The sequence below is a fragment of the Netta rufina genome (genome assembly GCF_964035555.1).
Source record: "Netta rufina genome assembly, chromosome: 5".
Classification (NCBI taxonomy): domain Eukaryota; kingdom Metazoa; phylum Chordata; class Aves; order Anseriformes; family Anatidae; genus Netta; species Netta rufina.
The window spans coordinates 13,101,918-13,121,816 of record NC_140128.1 but is presented as its reverse complement, the minus strand read 5'-3'; the positions used below and the strand labels follow the sequence as shown (position 1 = coordinate 13,121,816).

General features: G+C 47.8%; 1 protein-coding gene across 1 annotated transcript; it reads left to right on the top strand.

The window, feature by feature from the left end:
- The first annotated feature begins 913 nt into the window (after positions 1-913).
- Positions 914-18,041, top strand: CD82 (CD82 molecule). The gene is made up of 8 exons (XM_084287221.1): positions 914-977; positions 5,410-5,482; positions 7,849-7,973; positions 8,799-8,873; positions 14,706-14,810; positions 16,633-16,815; positions 17,060-17,143; positions 17,703-18,041. The coding sequence occupies exons 1-8, from the start codon at positions 915-917 to the stop codon at positions 17,778-17,780; spliced, it is 786 nt and encodes a 261-aa protein (XP_084143347.1). The 5' UTR covers position 914; the 3' UTR covers positions 17,781-18,041.
- The last annotated feature ends 1,858 nt before the right edge of the window (positions 18,042-19,899 follow it).

Genomic DNA, 19,899 nt, shown 5'->3' with positions numbered 1-19,899 from the left:
ACTTTTCAGAGGTTGGTAGGGGTGCAGCTGCAGTACAGTTCATCTCTTGCAGCATTTTGACCTGAGGAGGTGATGGAACAGAAGGTGATGGAGACGGTGCTAACCAGTGTGTGCAGCTGGGGCTCCTTTCATGTGACAATTGCTATATAGATGGGATTTTTTAAAGATCAGCCTGTGGCACAGCTGGCTGATACTGAGGTGGGAAAATGACCCAGAAATGCAGTGGCATCTTGTGAAGTGCTGTGCGGCTATGGGCTTAGTGCAGCTTCTAGCTGTGGCATCCCTTAAGTCCGAGCAGCAGTGTTGTCTCCAAGCACAGAGCTCAGGCTCTAACTCCCTCCTGGTAGTTGGAGGGTGACCATTGCTCCGTGGGAACACTAGCCAGTTGCAACGAGGCCTTCACGTCAGTTTAGCTCCAGAATTAACCTAAATTTTTAATAAGATTAAGCAAAAGCCTTTGATTGAAACAAAAGAACGTGCGGTGCTCCAGTGACCCTCAGTACACCCTGGCTGGTGGCAGGAAGCCCTGCTGACCTTGCTTTCCACGGGGCTGGTTCCTCCCAGAGCAGGCTGGTGCCCCCAGCCTAGTCCTGCTCTGCCTCTGGGTGTTGCTTCTTAGTATATTTGTGATCAAGTCCCTTCTGGAACTTCGGATAGCTCTCTGTCACTCTAGGATATTTTGGCAACAGCAGCTGTTTGTATTTTAATGACTGTGTTGGCTGTTGTGCTGCCCTGAAAAGGCAACTCAGGTGGTCTTCTGTTGAGCACATGCTTCTTATATGCTTGTTCCAAGGCCAGCCAAGAGATCCCAAGCTCTGCCTGGGGTGTAGGAGTCATTCAAACTGCCTGGGGGACTTGACACTAATAGCTGGGTGTTTTTCTGCTTTCCCTTTAGATCCTGTGAGTGAAAGAAGATGGGGTCCGGCTGCCTGAAAGTCACCAAGTACTTCCTCTTTCTCTTCAACCTCCTGTTCCTTGTAAGTATTGTGGGTGTCTGCAGAGGAGATGGAAAGGCCTGAGCTAAAATTAGCTGGAAAGGTGTTTTTCCTGGATGCTGGCCCAGTGTGTTGGCTAAATAACAGAGCCAGAGTTTTTGGAAGAAGGGAGGGAACCCCTGAAGCTGAAGGACTTCAGAGCTGCTGGGTGACTCCGAGGCATGCTGAGTAGCTCTGCTCCCAGTACCCACCTGCTGTCACCAGTGCACACAGCTCCCTTCCTGCAGTGGGAAGGGAAAACCAGAGCTGCTGGCTTTTACTGGAAGGAGAGTACTTGTAACTTCCTTCTCTGCCACATCTGGAGCAGCAGCTGAGCTGCCCCTGAGAAGCAAAGCTCCAGAACCTGCTGCGTAACAGCAGTGCCCTCCTAAATAGGCCAGACAGGGCTTCAAAGAGCAACTCTAATTTTGTTCGAGTCCCAAAGGCCGGTTCTGATTTTTAACAAGGTGAATTAGTCCAAGTCCCTTATTTGAAATGGAACTGGGTGGTAGGGGAGACTGGGGCAGACATGGCTGGAGAAACACAGCAGCCCACTGCATGCAGCTATTGTCAGGTGTGAGGCTTCGCAAAAGGTGGTCTAGTCTGAGTTCCTTTTTGGATCAGATTGGGTCTAGGAAGGCACACGTTCTCATGTGCATCCTATTGTGAAGTTCAGGTACTTTGTGTCATGTGAGGAGTGAATCTGTGTGGGGCCAGTGGTGGCACCGCTGATGCTGCCCTCCCAAAGTGCGGTGGTGTTCTGGGGAAGGGCATGGCTTCAACTTTCCACATACCAGAAAAAAAAATAGCCTGTCTGATATGTTACCCTCTGTGTAGCACTTAAGGGGAAGGAAGGGCCGGGCAGGGAGGTAAGTCAAGCGTGGTAAGGTGAGCACTGCTTTCTGGTCCGTCCCTGAACGCAGCCTCACTCAGCCTTCCTGCACGCCTGTGCTGTGCTGCAGGCGCTAGAGCATGGGCTGAAGGCACATCTGGATCTGGTTGCTCTTGGCTTTCTCTGCTGGCTTTTTCCTCTCGTGTGCTGCTCCCATTTTAAGAGAAGTTACCTACTGAGGGCTGACGGTCTGGGTGCTCAGAGCAGAGATGGGGTGGTGGGGAGGGGAAGAGGCTTAGAGTGACACTAGATCTTCCAGATGATTCGGCCTGCTTTGTGAAGTGACAAGCACAGTACCAGGACTCAGATGGCTCGTAGACTAGCCACAATCTTTACTGAAAGCACTGTCCTTTATTTCCTCTTCAGTGGAAGCTTGTCTTCTGTTATTATCTGCCTACAACTTCTGTCAGAGGGGAGGCAGTAGGTAAAAAGCACAGGCATGGTCTTCCCATCAGACAGCTCTGGGGAACGAAGGTGTTGTGGCTGCTCTGTTCTGCTGGGGAACTTGATGCTTCTCTAGAGCAAAGATTTTGAGCGTGTGCCTGTTTGAGCTGATGGAAGGCTTTTTGCACGTGCCAGATACTGAGGAAAGCGGTATCCCTTACTCTATTGCTGTCATAGGAAGTAGGGGACACGAGAAGCTTTTTCCTGTTACAGTTGTTCAGGGTCTGAATGGGGATGCTCAAGCTTATACACTGTGGGTGCTTCTGGATCAGCGTTTCTGTGGTGGAGAAACTCCTTCTGGAGAGTTGCTGCCTCTGCGATTGCACCCCGTGTGGACCAGCCCTCTGTCAGGAGGGTGTTCTCCAGCCTGACGGGGAGCTGATGAATTAAACCTTTAGAGACACCAGCGACTCTTCTAGGAGTGAATCACTGAAATAGCATTTCTCTACAGCTCGAGGACTGTGAGAAGGTCCTTTGCCGTAGCTGAAGTAGTTCAGGGACTTAGTGGCACTTTGCAGCCTTGGAGTCTTATTTCAGGGGAAGGTTTGACCTGCTTTGATTAAAGGGAAGAAGTTTATTTGGACTGCTTACCTACTTGCCTCAGAAGATGCCAAAAACATAACTTTAGGGTATAAACTTAGTTTCTCTAGTCAAATCTTTACACATCTCTAGGCCTTGGGCTCAGCTGGGCCTGAAGTCCAGTAGCAGCGTGGTCCTTCTGTACCTCTCCTCATTGGACTGTGCTGTGGAAAACTGCTCGCCGTGCCTACAGGGAGCCACCACCTCCTGGTTTGGGTTTGGATGGGGATCTTGGTGGAGTCTGGGGTGAAGGGGAGACATCCACACTCCGTTTCAGGGGTGTAAAGCAGTGGAGCAGAGGAATTCAACTGTAGGGACAGCAGATGTGATCCCTCTGTGGAGGGTCTGAAGCTAAGCCGATGGCAGAAGCAGCCTCATCATGCTATGGAAAACCCTACAGACACTGAGCACAGAATCCTGCTAGGAGGTAACAATCCCATTGTAAACGGAGCAGCGTTTTCTCCGTGTGCTTCCTTTTCTTACTGCCTGCCCCTTTTAGTGTTTTCAACAGCAGCTCCTGGCAAACGCACGAGCTGTGGACTAGAACAAGATCAGAGTGAAAACAGGCCTCGGGAAGCCGGTGTAACCTCCTAACTAATAACTTCCCGGGACCCCAGCCCAGCAGGAGCTCTGTGCTCTGTCAGCAACACCAAAACCGAGGTGGCATCTCAGGGTCAGCAAGCCAAGAGAGATGTCACATAAAGACGGGTTTGCGTCTTTGTTCCAGGCAAATATTTTATTACGACTGGTTTAAATGTGAGCCTGCCTCAAACTGTCAATTCAGCAGTTCCTGTGAATGCAAAGTTTGAGAGGAATTTTTTTTTTAGGAGCCTCCAGCTGTTGTATGTACAAGGGGCCTTTCTGGTTTGATCAGCAGATGCGGTGCAGCACGTCAGGACATGAAGCAAGAGGGGATTCTTGTTACTGTCATCTTGTCGAGATTTTTATTTTTTCTTCCTGGGAAACAACAGCAGCATGCTCTCTGCTGCTGAGTCAGTTGGCTTCATCATTCTTTCAAGCATTCAGAACTTGCTTGGTGACTTTCTAATCCAGCCACCAGAGCTACCTTTGTGTTATGCCCACTGCCAAGCAAGGAAAGCTTGCAAGCAACTTATTTCAGTGCTGCTGTGTCTTTGCTCTGAAAAGCATCTTTGTATGAGGAGCTGAAGTATAATGTAAGCTTTCAAAGTGCAGAGACAATGCCTGGCCATATAGCTCTCTGCCAGCCTGCTTCAGGTGGTGGTTTGACACTTTCCTTGTCTCCCAAATGTCTGAGCACTCTCTGACGAAGCACAGGATTGCCATCTCTTCAGACCTGTTGATTTATTTAGTGTTTTTCTTCACCCTATTCTGAAATCCTACTGGTATAAGAACCTCTGCCTGCAGCTCATGCCCTTTGGAAGCACCTCACTTACTCTCCTTGTCCTTCCCCTGTTTATTCCGGGCGTTTCAGATCTTTGTGCTTGTGGTTTCCAACACTTTGCAAGTTTTAGTTGTCTGAAGGGCCCAAGTCTTGGCTTCTTACCAAACCTGCAGGCTTAAAGACTTCCCAGCATAATGACTTTATTATGGTTTAATGGTGTTCTGCTCCTGATGGGGGAGTTGGGGTGACCTCCATGTACCGTGATACCTAGACGCTGAAACAGCATGTTCCCCCACCCACGCCCATCCTTCAAAACCAGGTGGGAAAGCTGGTCTCTGCCCTTCTCAGTTCAGTGTCTGGATTCAGCAGAACACTCACAGGGGCATACTGCTCTACTAATCCTTCCCCTAGATAAATCTGGGGAGTGAGGCAGAGGCTGTGGCTGGTGTTTCACAACAGCGGAGTCTCTTTTGGTGGGAAGATGTTGGCTGGAGTACTTGAGGGGCTTAGGTATTCTGGCATACAGTAAGGTCACAAGCCAAAATGCCTAAGCCTGGCTTTGGAAGAGGAAAAACCCTTCGCTCATGGGAACCTGTATGCAAAGTGAATGCTACTGTTTTTGTGCATTTCTGTGGGCTGGAGCCATAACATCGCAACAGAGCCCGACAAGCCCAAGATTTCCTTCCTGGGAAGGTTCCAGCTGCCAGATATCTAATCCTTCAGCAGCTGGCTTCCAGCCTGGTCCCATACGGTCAAGGATTTCTTTATTAAAAAAAAAAATGTTTCAAATCACATGATAGATGTTCTTGACCTTCAGAGGAGGAGCCATGCACTTACCTTGTGCAAAATTCTAGCAGCATCTTCTCATCAGGCTGTTTCGAACCTTCCACCATCATGTGTCATGCATCATGTACTACTTAAATATGGTGTGAAGGTCTGCCAAACAGAACCTGGGGTTCCTGTGTAGTTGGCTGAAGCTCTCTTCCTGGAGTCATGCTAATCCTGTTTTTGCTGGGAGGCGTACCATGGGGGAGATGGGTGGGAACAGTAAAAGAATGGTTGTTTTTCCTCTGGAAAAATGAAGGATGGTGACTGCTGCTTCTTATACCTGGCTTATTAATTGAGACAAATACTTATTTTTTTTCTTACTCTTTCAGATCCTGGGCGCTGTGATCCTGGGTTTTGGAATATGGATTTTGGCTGACAAAACCAGTTTCATTGCAGTTCTACGTAAGACCACATTTCTTCATCGTCTTTCTCGTTTTGAATTGATTCTAGTCCAAGGTTCTGCATGACCACTGTTTAGTTTGGGGATGGCAATGCTTTTATGCGGGTTTTGTGACCTGAGCAGTAACATGGTATTATAGCAAGAAGAGACCCTAGCAAAGACAGGGTGAAAGGGAGCAACCCAGGAGACACAGCATTTCTCCTAGTCTTGTGTATTGCAACAGCAGGGTCAGACTGAGACCTCCTCACCCGTTGCCTTTTCACCCAACTATCCATATACTTCATCTTAAACCTAAGGACTAGTATTTCATCCCATTTTACACTGCACACTGTGTTTCCACAACAGCTCTGGTTGTCACCAAATTAGTAGTTCAGCTGTCTTCAACAAGCTCTGTTTCCTCTGTGGCTTTCCCTAGACAGGGCTTCATACAAGTTCAGTTACTCATAGCTAGTACCTCCAGAATTGCCACTGCTGTCACTGGTTTCAGATGCTGCAGGATGGCTGTGAGCAGGCTGCTTGCAGCACCAAATCTGTTGCCCAAGGAACGAGCAGTAATGGCATTTGTAGTCCTCTTCCCAGCTACACTGATCCTGCAAAAGGCTTTATCTCCTGGGTCCTGCTGAACACTACAGCCTGCTTTGGGAAGGTGTTGGGTGGAGAGAATACCTGCACTAATACAGGTACACCTGGACACTGCTGTGTGTAAAGCGCAGTTATGAGCAGAAATGTACTTAAATCACCATCCCTGGAAGTCTTTAAAAGATGTTTAGATGTAGAGCTTAGGGATATGGTTTAGTGGGGACTGTTAGCGTTAGGTCAGAGGTTGGACTCGATGATCTTGAGGTCTCTTCCAACCTAGAAATTCTGTGATTCTGTGTAAATGCATACTCGAGATGTGTCCTGTACCAGTGGTCCAGCAGCTGTTCCCCCAGGCTGATGGGTGCCACTGCTGTTTGTGAAGGCACAGAGCAGAGTCCCTGGGTTTGGCTCCATTTCTTCCCATTTTACCTAGAATCTCTGCTAGCAGAGCGTTTGAGGATTTAGCTTCCTTCCTGGCAATTTCCAGCCTCAGCTCTTTCTCCCTGCCCCCTTGCTTCCTTTCCCATGCCTGCCTCTCCTTCCCTGTGCCTTAGCACCCGTGTGGTGTCGAGGCAGCTCTGCAGCAGGGCCTTCCAGTCAGCTGCCAAAGGGGCCGCTTGTGCTCCTTGGCCGCCAGCCCAGCACAGGGGAAAACACGGAGCCACAGCAAGCAGGGCAGGAGCTGTCTCAGCGAGAGAGTCCCAGGACTGGTGAGGAGGGGAGCAACGCCCTGGTTCCTGTGGTGTAAGTCCAGGCAGGGAGAGTCCAGCTTGGAAATGAATCAGGGCTGAAGTGTCTGGTTTGACCTGTGCAGCAAACAGGTCTGGTTCTGTTTTTTTTTTTTTGTTGTTGTTTTGTTTTTGTTTGTTTTTTTTTGATAATTGCTTTCTCTTTCCTCTGTTCAGCATGTTGTAGGGAAAAAGTTTTGAAGCTGGTCATCACTTTTGGTGTATGTCAGAAGTGTGGGAAGGTGGTTTCGTTGGGGAGAGGGGACAGGATGGGATGACAATATTAGTCTAGATTACGTTGCTGTCTTGTTTTAACCTATTTCTGGAGAAGCTCAGAGGAAGCTTGTCTCTTAGGACTTCTTTCCAGGAAACTAAATGCTCCAGGAACATTATTTTTATTAATCACTGGCCATTCCCTGGCACTGTGCAACTCACAGGTTTAAGAACGATGATAAATGAGGTTTGTGGTTAATATTTCCAGATAGTATCTCTTCGACTTTCTCCTTGCTTCCTCCAATCCTATTTTGCAAGAAAATTTCTCTGACCAACCCAGATGTAGAAGCTTTTTTCCTTTGTTTCTTACAGTACTAAATGCTGGTACTGTCAGTCCTCTCCTCTCAACATACATGAAATAACATTTTATCAGCTATGTCTTAGCTAATATTTTGTGTGAGAGAGCACAGTCATTCCAGACAATAGCAGGAGACAGCTAAAGGATGTGTAAAAGTAGAGAATTTGGGTGTGATCCTTGTTTAGATCCTGGAATTAACATCTATTTGCAGGAGTCATACAGAGGTTATGCAATGAGTGCACTTGTTTGGAGTTACCTTGAGTCTTCCAGGATGTAAGATAATGGAGATTTGTAGGTTGGCTTTGAAAGTCTTCCCTCAACAAAAGACACACAGAAGCTGACTTCTGACTGAATGTCCAACAAGCCTCCATGCAGCATCTTTGTAGAAGACAACAGACTATTATGTGGATATAGAGACAATTCTCTAGATGATGGCAGACGTTACATTTGTCAGTGGTTAATTTTTTTTTCCCTGTCCTGACCTTTACAGAGACTTCATCTCCCTCCCTGAAGAATGGCGCATACGTCCTCATCGGTGTTGGGGCTCTCACCATGCTGATGGGCTTCCTGGGCTGTCTTGGAGCCGTCAATGAAATCCGATGTCTCTTGGCTCTGGTGAGAGAATTCATGTCTCTTAGATACTCCTTTTTAGATCACCCTTTGAAATCTTTCCGGCATATTGTTGGATGGTAGTCTGGGGCTCAGGTCTCCCTGGGGACAGTACTTCTGCCAGGTCAGCTCAGAGCCAATTCTTTATCTGTGTACGTTAAATTCTTGACAGCCAACCCTCTGCAGCAGCAGTTCTGCTTCCATGGAAAGTGCAGGAGTTGAGGGAGGCTTAACTAGGAATGCCCTGTGTGTCACAACCTTTCCCCAAATGCTTCATCTATGCAAAATTTTCCCTCTGTGAGGGATGAGGTGAAAACTAGCTTCATAACCCTCAGCCTGCTAATTGGCTCCTGCTTATTCAGAGCACATACGTATGTGAAGCTTGGTATGGCCACGCTGTGTGTCCTGGCATTGGGAATGTCTCAGTGTTCAGTGGTTGTTGAGGCCTGGGGGGGGACAGATCTCAAACAGGAGAGGTCACAGTGGACTGGTAATGGAGCTGGGGGTGGGAAGGGGAGTCCCAGCTGGAATGACACATGCAGACTCTGCTCATGAGCCCTCTGCCTCCTGAAGTCTTGATGTTGTTGGCCTGATGGGAGAAGTGCTGAAGTGCACAGGCCTGGTAAGTTGTAGCTTCTCTTTGTACTTGTTCTTAAGCCTTTCACAGGGGAGAGTGTTTCTGATAGCAGAGCTTGCCTGAAGGCATTGAAAAATGTTGGCTAGTTGTTGTAACTTTCAGTGAGATCTCGTATACAGAAAAAGTTGTGTTGTTACGTGCAGGCTTCCTAAAGGCTGATTGATAATGGTCCTCTCTTCTCTTTTTGTTTCCAGTACTTCACTTGCCTCATGGTGATCCTCATAACTCAGGTGGCTGCTGGGCTGGTTATCTACTTCCAGAAAGAAGTGGTGAGTGTTTCTTACCGTGTGTGCTTTCCTTGGTCTTGGTCTGAGGGGAACAAGAGACACCCGGAAATTCCCTCATCCAAACTCAAATGCACTGTTAGCAGGCATAACTGGATTCTCCTTTCTTCCAGCCCACCTTAGCAGCTGTGCTGTCCACTTTGCTTTTCCTGCATCTGCTAGGCCCAGGAGCACTGCTTTCTCAAGAATTAGGAAGGGTTGTTTGGTATGCAGGCTTTATTTTTGAGTAGTGGGAACAGTTTTAATAAATAAAAATAAAAAATCTGAAAGGCTTTTGACTACATCTCTTGATCCTGTTGCAAGCTGCTGTTTGGGTATGTAGTAGCAGTAATTACCACGTTGTCATCACTACTGCCTTGATGGGCCCCCAGTTTCATTGTTCCGCACAATGCCACGTGGTGTGGGACATCCTTTTGGCCAGTGTGGGCCAGCTGTCCTGCTTTTGTCCCCTCCCAGCTCCTGGTGCACCCCCAGTCTCCTTGCTGCCAGGGCAGCATGAGAAGCTTAGTAGTCCTCAGCCCTGTGTGAGCACTGCTCTGCTCAGACACAGCAGTTTGTTAGCAGCAGTGTTCTCATCCTCAATCCAAAGCACAACTTTCTTTCTAGTAGCTGTTATGGTGCTAACTCTGTCCCAGCTGAAATCAGGACATTCCCCAAGAGCAAGCACGCTAAAACTGTGGTGTCCCTGCTGGCTTCTGTCCTGGTGTACAGGTTTTTGGTACCAGTTCTGGGTGACCCTGTCCTTCGCCACATGGCTGTGTGTCCATACCCCAGTGATGCTGAGCTTTCTTCTCCCAAGCCAACCTCTCTGCTGGTGTTCACGGGCAGTGGGAAGTTACAGATGGGGCTGGGAAGTGGAAGGTGCTGCCCCGGTGTAGCTGATGTGAACTTTGTGCAAGCGGCTGCGGATGCTGTGAGGGGCTGTTGGCTGGGTTCCTTGCCGAGCGGGGTGCAAATATAGCTTGCTTTTTGGGCTGGCTAGAGCTGGAGGAGAAACCAAAACGCTGTCTATCTGCTGTGGAAAGTTCAGCTTCGAACAAGCTGCTGACTTGCAACAGCTCTGACTAATGTAGAGGAGGAGGCGTGGGGACGGGCATTCCCCTGCCACTGGGGAAATGTGACTTCCCAGACTACGAGGTTCTGTACCTTCCTCAGTATTTCTCCTCCAGCTGTTACTTTAGGAAATTCCATTTTTTCAGCTGTAACTCTTTGTTTGTGCCTCACTCAGACCAGGGAGAGAATGAAAGCACTGAGGGTTGTTGTGCCCAGCCCTTAGACCAGCGTGGCTGAGACCATCGCTTGTCCGGATCCAGCAGAACACAACTTATGGAAAGCGAACACAATTTATGGAAAAGCTCTTCTACAGCCCTTGTGTTTCAGGGATCCTCTGAAGCACCTGCCTGAAACACAAAGAAAAACTGTTTCAGGAAGGTCTCGGCCGAAACCTCTCACGTTGGTTTGTGGCCACGCTTCAGTGATGCTACGTGTGTTGCTCTGCTTCACTTGTTATACGTCATCCCAGGGCCGCACAGAGCACAGTGAAAACTGCTCAGGATCTAATCCCTTGGTGCCCATTGTGTTCTTTGTGTTTATTTCTTCATTCTGACTTCAGGAAGTTGGCTAGATAGAAAACAAGGAATAGTAAGAGTTGAGGAAAGAATCCTGGATCCAGACTGCAGTGAGGTGATGATGCTCCTCTCCTTGTTGCTGAAGGCTTTATTTCTCCTACTGGAGGAGAGGAGATGACTGCTTATTCCTCCCTACCTGCTCTCTTCTGATTAATAGCTACTTGCACAGATTCACTTGCTTGCCTATCTCCCTGGCCTTACAACAGGATCGATGTGTTTGTTGCAACATCAGTTCACTTTCAGCATGCAAATCCTTCCCTGCCCCTGACATATGAAAATATGCTGGAATAGAGTTAGTGTAAGTGTAAAAGGCTGAGTCTCTGACAGGAAGGCTGCTGTTGGGCCTCCCTTTGGGGCATGGCTGTAGGAATGCCCCATCAGACTGGAATTGCCCAGCGCTGGGAGGATGTTGAAGGAATACCCATTTCCCTACATCCCTTAGCTACTGAAACTTTGTGGTGGGGTGGGTTTTTTTCAGGGTCAACATGGTAGTAATGTCACAAGTTTTACCAGTGGTGTGGCATTCCCTGAGGATCACACCCCTTTGGACCTGTGAGAGCTTGGGCAAGATCCCTCTGGCCTAGTTCATGCGGTTCTCTGCAGCGTGGCTCTGAATGCTTTGAGCAAAAGAGAGCAGTGGTGGCCTTTTGGGAATTGCCCTACTTGCTAGCTATTGTTTGGAGCAAACAGCCTTGCTGGGGGCTGCAGAGTGTGCATTAGCTTCAGGACCTGCAGGGACTTGGGGGTGAGGGCCCCCTCCTGCTTTTTGAGCCTGTTTTTGCTTTCAGGCTAGATGTTAATAAATGTGCTGGGGGAAGGATCTTGCTTGAGTCTCAGAGGGATGGAATAGATGATGGATGCTCTCTTCTTCTGACAGTGGAAGAAGCATGCATGATTCATTTTGTGATGAAGGCTGCAAGCAAAGACCCATGCTCTTGCCTCAGGCACTCAGTTTTTCTCCCTCTCCAGTCAGCCCATGGGAAATGAAGACTGACAAACCCTGCTGCTTTCTGGATTTCCCTGGCTTTGGTGTCCAGGCTTCGGACTCCCCTGCAGTGTGGTGGTGGGGTTATTCCTTCTGGCTCCAGCCACAGGTAGCAACTTTTTGGAGCAGTCATACTCAGTGCAGCGCTGTGCCCTTAATGGGTGAAGACAGGAGAGGCGCTGAAAGCCTGCCGAGGCTCAGAATGCCTTTCTAGCCTGCTGTGTTTTGTTTCCCTGTGCTGAGTGCAGAAGGGCGTTCAGCTGCAGGTGCCTGCTTCCCCCTTGGGCTGCTGTGCCAGCTAAACCCGCCAACAAGCTGCCTTTGTCTGTGCTCTCCAGACCTGTGCCGTTGTTTGCGTAATAACCCCCCCCCCTTTCTCCAATTACTTTCCAAAACACCTAAGAATCCCTGTCTGTCTTTCATTTCAATGCCTCAGCTTTTGAAGCCAGAGCTGTTTGTAAGACTCCTTGTGTAAGAATATAGGAAGAGCAGAGATGCAGCTTCCTACACAGCTGCACTTGGGGATGTCAAACTCGGGCCCCATGTCTGCTTGTGGCATGGCCCTGGGATGGAGAACAGAGGCTCTGCTTGGGATCCTGGCAGGAGCAACCCTTGGCTCCATCTGGCCTAACAGCAAACGGGCCAGTGGGCTGTGGGATGGTATCCCCACCTCTCCTTGCCTCCCTCCTGACGTGCAGGGCAGAGGTGAGGGTAGGAACGCAGAGCTCCGTAGCTGCCGAGGCTTACGGCAGCAGCCGAGGCCAATCTCATTAGTAGGAACCAGGTCAGGCTGCCTTGATTTGAAGGGAAGGAAAAGGGGAAGCTAAGTAATTAAAAGAGGAAGAGTTGGACATCATGAGAAGGAAGGTCACGCAGCTCCCATCTGTCTGGCCTGACGTAGCTGATCCCCGTGAGCTGTGCCCAAGTCTCCCAGGAAGAACTGCTGGCATAGCAAGTGAACGAGCCACGGCCTGAAGCTTCCCCCTAACAGCAGGCACTGCTTTCTGTTGCTGGCTGGGGTTTGCCGTAGTCATCTGCAGTGCTTAGCAGCAGGAGGAAAGAGGAAAACCTTTTACACTGGCCTGAAGTATACTGAAGCACTACAGACAACAAGGTAACACGCAAGGGTGGAAGCATCCCAGTGCTTGGGCTGATCTAACTGCGTCCCATCCCTCAAGACATCTAATGATGCTTCTCTCCAGTCGCTTGTGATCTGGGTCTGTCCTTAACAGTGGCAGCTGTGTTAGCTGTCCCCTGTGTGCAGGGTGGCTGAGAAGAGCTCCAGAGTGAGGTGGGAAGAAGAAGGTTGAGGAGCCTGCTGGGTGGTAGCTTGCACCCCCCATCAAACTGAGGGGTGCTGTAAATCTCTCTGGATAAGGGATGGGGGTGAAGGGGTGGCTTTGTGATTAGACTGTTAGCGGGCAGTTTAGGGAGATGTAGTACTTGCTGTCTCAAGACAGAAGCAAGCAGCTGAAGGAGTCTGGGGAGAGGTAGATCAACACCTTGTGAAAAAGGGAAGTTTCCACCAGCTGTATGTCAGAAAACCCAGATGCACACACACAGCAGCTGAGAGACTCAGAGCTTCCCCAAGAGGCAGCAAAGGGCCTCGGCTGTACGGGAGACAAACTGCAGTGTCTGAGATCCTACATCAGGCTCGTTTGCAGCACAAGGTCAGAAATATGTTGCCCGTGAGTCCACAAGGCAGCGCTGTCCTTCACCTTGCACTGATCCTTCCCCTCTGTCTCACCCGTGGCAGGCAGCAGTTGTTCAGCCTCTCTCCTACCAGGATAACCATACCCTGCTCTGTTTCCCTGTTGCTCATTGGGTTCGTAGCCCTTCTCTGTGCCTGCACGAGGACTTAGCAAAGCTGCTGTCTTAGCTTCCCTTCAGTACTGAGACTGTGTACATATATCCCCTTATTTGTACCTGTTACTTGGTAGCAGCTGTTTTTTTTTTAAAATATTGGTGACTCAAGCTGCATATAACACTTCGTAAGAAATGCAGTTTGTGCTTTGTATACTTGTTCTACTGTTTTCCTCTCTCTCTTATGGAAGGATTTTCCTGACGCATACTAGACCACCTGTTTCTGTTCTCTGACTCTGTATCACTGAAGCCTGTGGGTTGGGTTTTTTGTTCACCTTTTTTTGTGGTCACCGTGAATCCCAAGCTTTTTGTGGGAGTTTTTCAGTTGTCTTCCATACACTGTAACGTTTATTTGCCAATGACTTCATGGCCTTGCTTTCCTGTGAGAAAAATTTACTTCCCTTTCTATTCTGGTTTTAAGGGGTTGTACGATTGCTGAGTCTGATGCCTGAACTTTGTGCATCAGAAGTGCTTCTTAACACTATAACAAACGTAACGTGTTAGTCAGAACAGGAAGGAGTTTATTCCAAGCTTCAACTTCTGAGGAACAAGAGTAGCAGGCTCTCATCTGCTCAGTAAACCTGAAGTAACTGATTGGCGGAGGAAATGGGACTTTGAATTAACTCACTTTCTCCAGAACAACTTCCCTCTTACGCAGCAGCAAGGCCATACATCATTGAAAGCTGGGGCGGATTTGTTGTGTTTACTTCTGCCTGGAAAAAAATTCTCAGCAAGAAATACCATCTGGTCACCATAGTGGGATTTTTATCTCGGTAAACCCATTTTGTATTTCATCTTGTTGATCATATTTATCACCTGTTCTCAAAAGCGTAGACAAGGCTGCAGAGCAAGATATTTCAAGGTCAGTCTGGGGGATTTTCCGCTGTCTGGCTGCTTTTCTCCTTATTGTTTATGTGCCAATTACAAACAGCAATAAAATTATTGGGAAAGAAGTATCTGTCTTTTTTTGCTGCAACTTAAAAATGGAAGTGTGGTAGCCTGAGCACCCATTACTGTCTCCTTCAGATCCTTTGGAAAAGGGCTAAGCAGAAGCTACTGCTCATTCCACTTCTTTCTTTTATAGTGCTTATAATCTCCATCTGCAGTTTGTGTCTTTGCTCTAGCCTCAATCACTGGATCCTAGAGCAAAGCAAAGTGTTTCAACACCCATGACTGTGATGAGCCCATGCTCCTTGCTGTGGGAGGGGCAGACTCACAGTAGGACTAACACAGCTGATCAGGAGGAATGTCATGTACACAACTCCCCTGTCTCCCCAAAAAAAAAGAGTACAAGGATTTGACTAATCTAACTCTCCTGCCTTTCTTTTTTTCCTTTACCAGCTGAGAGATGAGTTGTCCAAAATAGTCGGAAACCTGATTGTAGACTATGATCCTGAAAATGGTGATGCAAACTTACAAGACGCATGGGACTATGTGCAGAAACAGGTGAGACAAGCTGCAGCAAGGAACGGTAACGTGCTATTTTGCCAGTGCAGCAAATGGCCTTTAAAACTAGGCTGAGGACAGGGAAGCAGGTATTGCAAGAGGCCTGACAGTGATTCTCAGTCCTTTGTCATATGTCATACCTTTCCAGTTCCATATGTTTAGGTTACTGGTGCTCACATCTATTCCTCAATGTTAACAACCTCCAAAGGCTCCCCCATAGCCTGTAGTCTATCCATGTTTCTTGGTGGTGGACAGCAACTATCTCCTGTACTACTTAACTCTCTGCTCTACACCCATTAAATGTCTTTAAAAGCTACATTTCTAGCATTCTTGACTGCTGGATAGCACTATGGCACACTGATTTGTCTGATCTATGAAGCTGCCTGTGATAGCTGGTGTCTGCAGACCAGAAAACTCTCTCACTTGCTAGTGCTAGGTAAGACCTTGAACCACTCCCGCATGCTGGTTGTTAGGACTAGCTAGTATTGGCTGCAAAACCCAATGTGTCTGTTTTATCAAACAGTACACCAACACTTCTGCTTTTCATCTGTAGTGTCTCCAGAATGCCTTAGTCTGCGTGAAAGTCACAGTGCATGCTATTTTTGTAGCAAGTAAAATCCCTAGCTTATTGCTAGGCAAGTCAACAGCACTGGCTGCCTTACTACTTGGTGTGGGTTGCCTGCTTACTCTGACAGCTTCTTTGCAAGTGTCAGCGTTTTTGGGAGCTATCCAACTGCCCATGATTCCTGCTTTAGCATCAGGGTCAGTGCTTGAGCAACTAGGTCAGTGTTGAGCCACACTGGAGTCATGGTAGCTGCTTACTGCCAAACCACAAGTTTGAGAGCTGGCTGGCTGCTGTGGTTAAATACATGACCAGCATGGGACTGATGTGTAATGAGTACAAATAATAGCATTTTTCCTTCCGCTCCTTACTGCAAAACACTGACCTGCAGTACTCCTCCTCCTTGGAGAAAGATTTGTTCATGTTTTATCACAGTACTTGAAGCTTCATGTAGAGGAATCAAGAGAAGGCTGAGCTTACTACAGAGAAAGGATCCTACATTTTTTATGTAGGAGCAGAAGAGAAAGTGTTGTGGAGGAGTGGAGTGTTAGGAATCCAGTTCCCCTCATACACCAGAGTTTGCATGTGAAAGGGGCTGGGGGGAGTTGTTCTGTCAACCAGTGACAGGCGTTAAAGTCCAAATTTCTGTGAGGCAGGGGTAGTTCCTTCTGGAGGCTGGATTTTCAACGCTTGTTTGGAAACCAGTTGCTAATCCTGGTGTGGGTGTTCAGCTGTTAGTACCTCCACTCTCCTGTATGTTATGTGAGACCGAAACATTACATTTCCCTTCTGAGCAGAGGGTTTTTTCCTTAACTTCCACCTCAAGTTTGATAGCCTCTGCTCTGGATCCCCGTGCTTGCGTGGTGCTACGTGGTTACAGATAAGATCACAGTCTTCGCTGGACTTCCTGATGTGCTTTCCCCTACAGCACTGCAGTTTTATCACGTGAGGGTATAGGAATGTAAACGTCTCTTCGGGTGGAAAACTTTCCTCATCTCGACTTCCAGCCAGTCCCAAACTGCAGCCAGGCGTGTGCAAGCTAGCTGTAGCTCACTGGGGCCTGGCAGCATGTCCACGCCACCGTGTGGTGGCCGGCTGCTGGTGTGTCAGGGTGGACAAAGCTAACCTGAATGGTACCTTGCAACCAGATGCTGAAAAGTTCTTGCTCTGTGTTTGCCTGCTCCTGTTTCCTGTTTGTTTTCACATGCAGGGTGTTACCAGTGTGAATTGTATGACCATAGTGCTCTCTTTGCTTATTAGATCTCCTGCTGTGGCTGGGATGGAGCAAAGGACTGGGAAGATAATAAGATTATTAAAAACGAAAGCATGCTTCTGTATCCCTGCTCCTGCAGTGTCGACGTGAAACCTGAAACAGGTTTCTGTAAACTAGATGGCCCACAGAACAGCACTGCATCATCTGATGACTGGCCTGTTCATCAGCAGGTGAGTGAATGTCTGGTGCACGTGAAGCTTTTGCTGAAGTCGCCTTGTCCTTACTCATCTGGAAATCATTTTGGAGAATGTTTTTCACTCTAGTGAACAGGGTGACAAATTTCTACTGGGAGATTTGGTATAGCACGTAACTGGGATAATCTCTGCTTGCACGAGAAGAGATGTGTTACAGATCTTTACTCCTGAAATACTTGGATTCCTGCTTCTTTCCCCTGTGACCATACTTTCTCCATAGGGTTGCATGGATGGGGTACAGAAGTGGTTGAAGGACAATCTTGGTATCATTCTTGGGGTCTGCACAGGTGTTGCTGTTATAGAGGTAAGTCACTCCCTGATACGTGATCATACCCTGTACTCCTATGCATATTCTTTCAAAGGCAAAGCTATTCTTTTTTTTTTTTTTTTTTTTTAGTAGTAGGCACCTGGTTTAATGCAGACAAAACTGCGGTTTTTAATAATAGACACCTCACTTGATGGCAGTGCAGTTCTAGCTCTTGCTGTTGTCTACCTGGAGCTTTGAACTGTTCCTTGCCTTGACTGGATTAAGCCCTGTCTACTTGTGGTTCCTGCTGCTTTGTTTGGCACTTCTCTCATTCTTCCTGGCTAGGCATGCAGTGAATTGACAAGCACCATCCCACTGGTGAAATCCCACCTTTTGCCATAAAAAGCCCATAACATAGATTCCAGATGAAGGCATGTATTTTTGCAGTAGAATATTTTTGTCATCCTGACTATTGCATTTTCCTTGTATGCTGGGTCAACTCTGTTCACCTGAATAAAAGGAAACCCTTGTATTCTGCTCCCCTGTACTGCCCTTTCTTCCCACCTTGTTGTCTTTGGTTGCTGACTGACTGACCATTCCTTATTACTCGTTCCAGCTGCTGGGGATGATACTGTCCATTTCACTCTGCAAGAACATACACAGTGAAGACTACACCAAAGTGCCCAAGTCTTGAGTTTGCTGACTCCAGAGCTACGGCACCACAGAGAAAGGAACAAACAGAACATTCCTGCCTCGCACCCAGACTGTCCAACCATTGACCATTATTCCTGTGACATCCTATTTCTGATACCACTCTGCTAAGAACTATTAGAGTTGCAATACAGCCTGATCTTCTGGCAATAGGGCCCTTGGGCTACCTGCATCCTGCCTCTGGATTATTTCTACTTCATGAAGCAGAACTTAACTGTCTCACATCACATGAGACACCTGATTAACCTGAGGGGACAACGCTTTTGCTGCCTGCTCCATGTTAAATATCATATTCATATCTCAATTCTACAATCCACTTGGCCTAACATACTGTAACTATTCCTCCTTCCTATTCTCCCAGTCTTTCCCTTCTCCCCCAGAAGAAATACTTCCCTTTTGTCCCATGAGTCAGGATTGCTGTTGAGATTCCAGTACTTTGGTATCTTTACCTGCTTCACTGATGCAGTGGTGGTAACTAGTTGTGCTTTATAGGCCTTGTTCCTTGTGATTAACCTGATTCTGCTTCTACTGTGCATCTTCCAACCTAGACTCTCATCTCAGCTATTGAGTACTACCCTCATAATCACTTCTCCTGCGTCTGGAGCCCGCCAAGCCTTGCCTTCGGTGGAGCTCTTCCCTTTGAGTGTGATGAGCCACTGGTAGAGAGGCAAGCCAACTTGTTCCTAGTGTGGCCTGGCAGATTGCAGTGGTGGTGCTCAGCTGCTTTTGGAATGGGTCTCCTGGGTTCTGGGTCTGATGCTTACAGTCTCTCCCATCTGCCTCTCTCTTTCTTCCTCCACTTCTAGCACTGCTTTTCTGGCTCCTGTCAGCCTGGAGGCACTTTGGAGAGTGCTGCATGGTGTAGACTCAGCCCCAGGCTGGCTCTGCTAGTTGCATTCTTGGGTTGCCAATTTTTGTAGAGGTTATGGTTAACTGGATTCTTCCCTGTTATGAAATGTTAACTGTTTTTTAATAATGAGTATGGAGGGATCTGACTGGATTGCAGGCATTGTATATTGGAGATATCACTGCTACCAGTGCCCAGTTTAGGTTCTGTAGTTTGGATGCAAGGATAAACTGCTTTTATTTTCAGTTGTCCAGTCTTCTGACTCCACTGTAGTCTGGAGCCATGACTGCTAGTGGCTGGCCTTGAGCGTAAACACTGCAGCAGAGAGAGAGCTGGTTTCACATTCATGCAGGCTGGGTGGTTTGTGTACTTCATGGCTGGGCTGTTCACTCCTTTCTGCCAGCGGCCAGCAGCAAGGAGTGGTGGAGAGCACGAGAAAATTAAGAAATGTGCATGGAAAAACTGCCCCAACTTCTTAAATAAGGGAGCTGGGCAGGAATCCTCAGTCCTTGAGGTGGCTTGGGCACAACAGATCTCCTGCAGTTGCATATGCATGCAATAAATACCTTGGCAGCAAGAAGCTGTGAGGGAGAGAAATGGATGGTCCTTGCCTGAGATGTGATGCAAGGTACGTGGTGAAGAGAGCCTTTGCCTTACAGAAATGGTCCCAGGACAGTCAGCCCTGCTCTTGTCAGGGCTGGGGTTGGTAGGAATAGCCCTAGCAGCAGTTCAAAGGCATGGCTTCCCTACCCACTCAACTTCCCTTCTGGCAAGAAAGGCCTGTGCAGGGGGACAGAGCCCCAGCAGTGGGTCCCTGCAGTGTCCTTCTGTCTGGACTCAGTGGTGATTGGGGAGAGTAGATATGACTGGGCAACTGATTTATTTTTTTTGGAAGTCTGATAAGGCTTTGCTATTCTGAGACCCCTGCCCTCTCTTGCACAGACCCTTCCAGCTGACCTTTGGCTATAGCAGAAGGCACCTTTCGTAGCAGTAAAGCTTGCTAGCTTCCATAGTATAAAGTCTATTCTCTAACGTGTTCTTATTCGTAAGATTCCTGTTAAGTTACAGATGCCAACGCTGAGCAGCAAGTAAAAAGAAGCCCATGCTGGGTTTCCTTTTTTTTGTGTTTTTTTTTTTTTTTTTTTTTTGTCTGTTTTTAGCAACATCTTCCGACTGGAAGAAATGCATGTACAGATGTAAAAGTCTAGAGGGTGAATATTTCTGTAATAAAGACTTTGCTAAAAAAAAAAAAAAA